Here is a 2,154-nt window from a genome sequence, read left to right as displayed (position 1 = left end):
AAGATTAAACAGTGGAATGGACCACAGTAGGTTGCCTCTGTCCTTTAAAAAACATATATAATTATTTCTTGGCCTCCTTATTTGCATAGGATTCCAACTGCTGCAATTTAATTCTCACAGGTGAGTTCCTCAGATCTTTACTTGTATAGTATTCTCCTCAGTTAAGCATTTGCCATATATATAATGAATGCATTGCAAATTCAATAATGGAAGGCAGATAAGCATCTCACAAGGCGAAAATGATAATGACATACTTCTTATCATACATTTTCCATTTGATGATGGACATTTAAACTGCAAGGAACTTCTTGTTGTCTCGGATCAAATTCTATCTTATATTAAGGATGTTGCTGTCATCTAAATTTATGAATTGATAAAGAGAAATGTTCATCCCAATCAAGCTCTACATATGCCCCACTGAGCATGAAGAGACTAGGCCTCTAGTCATATGTAACAACAGTTCAATATAAAATATTTTTAAAATATTTATTTATGTCATAAAATATTCCTTCCAACTTAATCAATTATAAGAGGCTCATTAGACAATAATAATTGAGGTCAATCATTTATTCAGACTTTCACTCTGTCCATTCTATTACTGACTTGGGTATAGGTAAGATCATATCGAAAATCTTATGTGATCTCGTACAAATGACACCACATCAAGTATACATCATACAAATGACACCACATCACTTATTCTACCGACATCATTCTAACATGATTGGTTAAAGGTCTTCATCCTGTTAGAACAAGGTTATGCAGGTCCTAAATGTCATGGATAATTAAAGCTTGCATCATTAATATTCTCACCAAACTTAAGGAATGAGCTACAAAAGCTTAAAGCTTAGAAAAGCACATTGATTGAGCCTCTTTTTCATTTACTGCTAGAGTTTAATGCTCATGTTCCCTCTCCCCATACTTGTGCTTGGAAAGGAAATGATCTGAAGGTTCCCTCAACCATTTGCACCCTCCATTAATGCATGCCACGCTCAACCATCTTAGAATCCAAAGCCTGGCCACCTGCTTTCCTCTTCCTCCTCCTTGTTCTCCCCGAGAAACCAGATGGGCAAGAAGCTTGGCTTGATCTCCTTCATCTTCAAGCTCAGGGTCGCACCAAAGCCTTGTTACTCTTCATGGCCTTGGCTTTCTTGTAAGGACCCGAAGACGGAGTCCTTCCGCGACATCGACGGCGACGCCACCTACAAGCCTGTGAACTCGGCGTACTTCGACTCGACCGAGTCGTGCTCCACCCGTTCGTCGGAGGAGCAGGAGAGCTTCTGCACAGCGTTGGCGGACTCCGGTGGGGACTCCACGGAGACGGTGGTGCGCGGGCTACGGTCGGACCGGCTCTTCTTCGAGCCGGGAGGCACGAGTTCGATAGTGGATGAGGCGAAGGACCGCGAGCTCCCGTTCAGGGGAAGCGTCGCGCTAGCGATGGAATCGGAAGATCCGTACCGTGACTTTCGGCTGTCGATGGAGGAGATGGTGGTGGCTCACGGCATGAAAGATTGGCGGCGGCTGGAGGAGCTGCTTCTTTGGTATCTGAGGGTCAACCGGAGGAAGACTCATGGTGCCATAGTTGGAGCCTTCGTGGATTTGCTTCTAACCTTTGCTTCTCCTTCTCCTCCTCCATCTTCTGCATCTTCTTCCAGTTCAATTCAGATTGAGGAAATGGAAGAGGCGTTAGGAAGTGTGTCAAGTTAACTTCAAGAGATATGCGCTTCTTCTTCTTTATGCTACATTTCTCCTCCTTCCACCCTCCTCCCAAAACTCTCTTGTTCGAGGCCATGCTCTCAAATGTCCTCTACTGTCTAGTGTTATGCAAGATACTTGTGAGCTTTCTGTAATATACTGATTAAGATGGATGATATTAATTGGAACAAAGTCATCTATTCAGTAATTACCTCGATCTAATATCCTTCTGTAGAGTAGATCAAAGGCAGATAACAGTCGTGGCCAACTATAGATGACAGCATGCTTGCCAGTTATGCTACTAGGGAAAGACAAATAGTCCTATAGATGAAATGGACACTACTGCTTTCTGCAGCTGATCATGACAACAACTTGGAACTGCATATGGGAGGATGCATCACATCAAAGGACTGTGCTTACATCCTTCTCTAGCAGGAGCATGGGACTGAAATGTAGATG

The 2,154-nt window shown here is 43.1% G+C and overlaps 1 protein-coding gene across 1 annotated transcript; it reads left to right on the top strand.

The window, feature by feature from the left end:
• Positions 1-933: 933 nt before the first annotated feature.
• Positions 934-1,878, top strand: LOC135644729 (transcription repressor OFP13-like). The gene has a single exon (XM_065162598.1). It carries the CDS (start codon positions 1,066-1,068, stop codon positions 1,705-1,707), a length of 642 nt encoding a protein of 213 aa, XP_065018670.1. The 5' UTR covers positions 934-1,065; the 3' UTR covers positions 1,708-1,878.
• The last annotated feature ends 276 nt before the right edge of the window (positions 1,879-2,154 follow it).

The sequence above is a fragment of the Musa acuminata genome, chromosome BXJ3-8 (genome assembly GCF_036884655.1).
Source record: "Musa acuminata AAA Group cultivar baxijiao chromosome BXJ3-8, Cavendish_Baxijiao_AAA, whole genome shotgun sequence".
NCBI classification, from domain to species: domain Eukaryota; kingdom Viridiplantae; phylum Streptophyta; class Magnoliopsida; order Zingiberales; family Musaceae; genus Musa; species Musa acuminata.
The sequence above is the reverse complement of the archived record's forward strand: the minus strand, read 5'-3'. Positions and strand labels throughout refer to the sequence as shown.

What these genes read in the sequence shown, in the direction of transcription:
- LOC135644729 (XM_065162598.1), top strand. Translation starts at nt 1,066, where the DNA reads ATGGGCAAGAAGCTTGGCTTGATCTCCTTCATCTTCAAGCTCAGGGTC.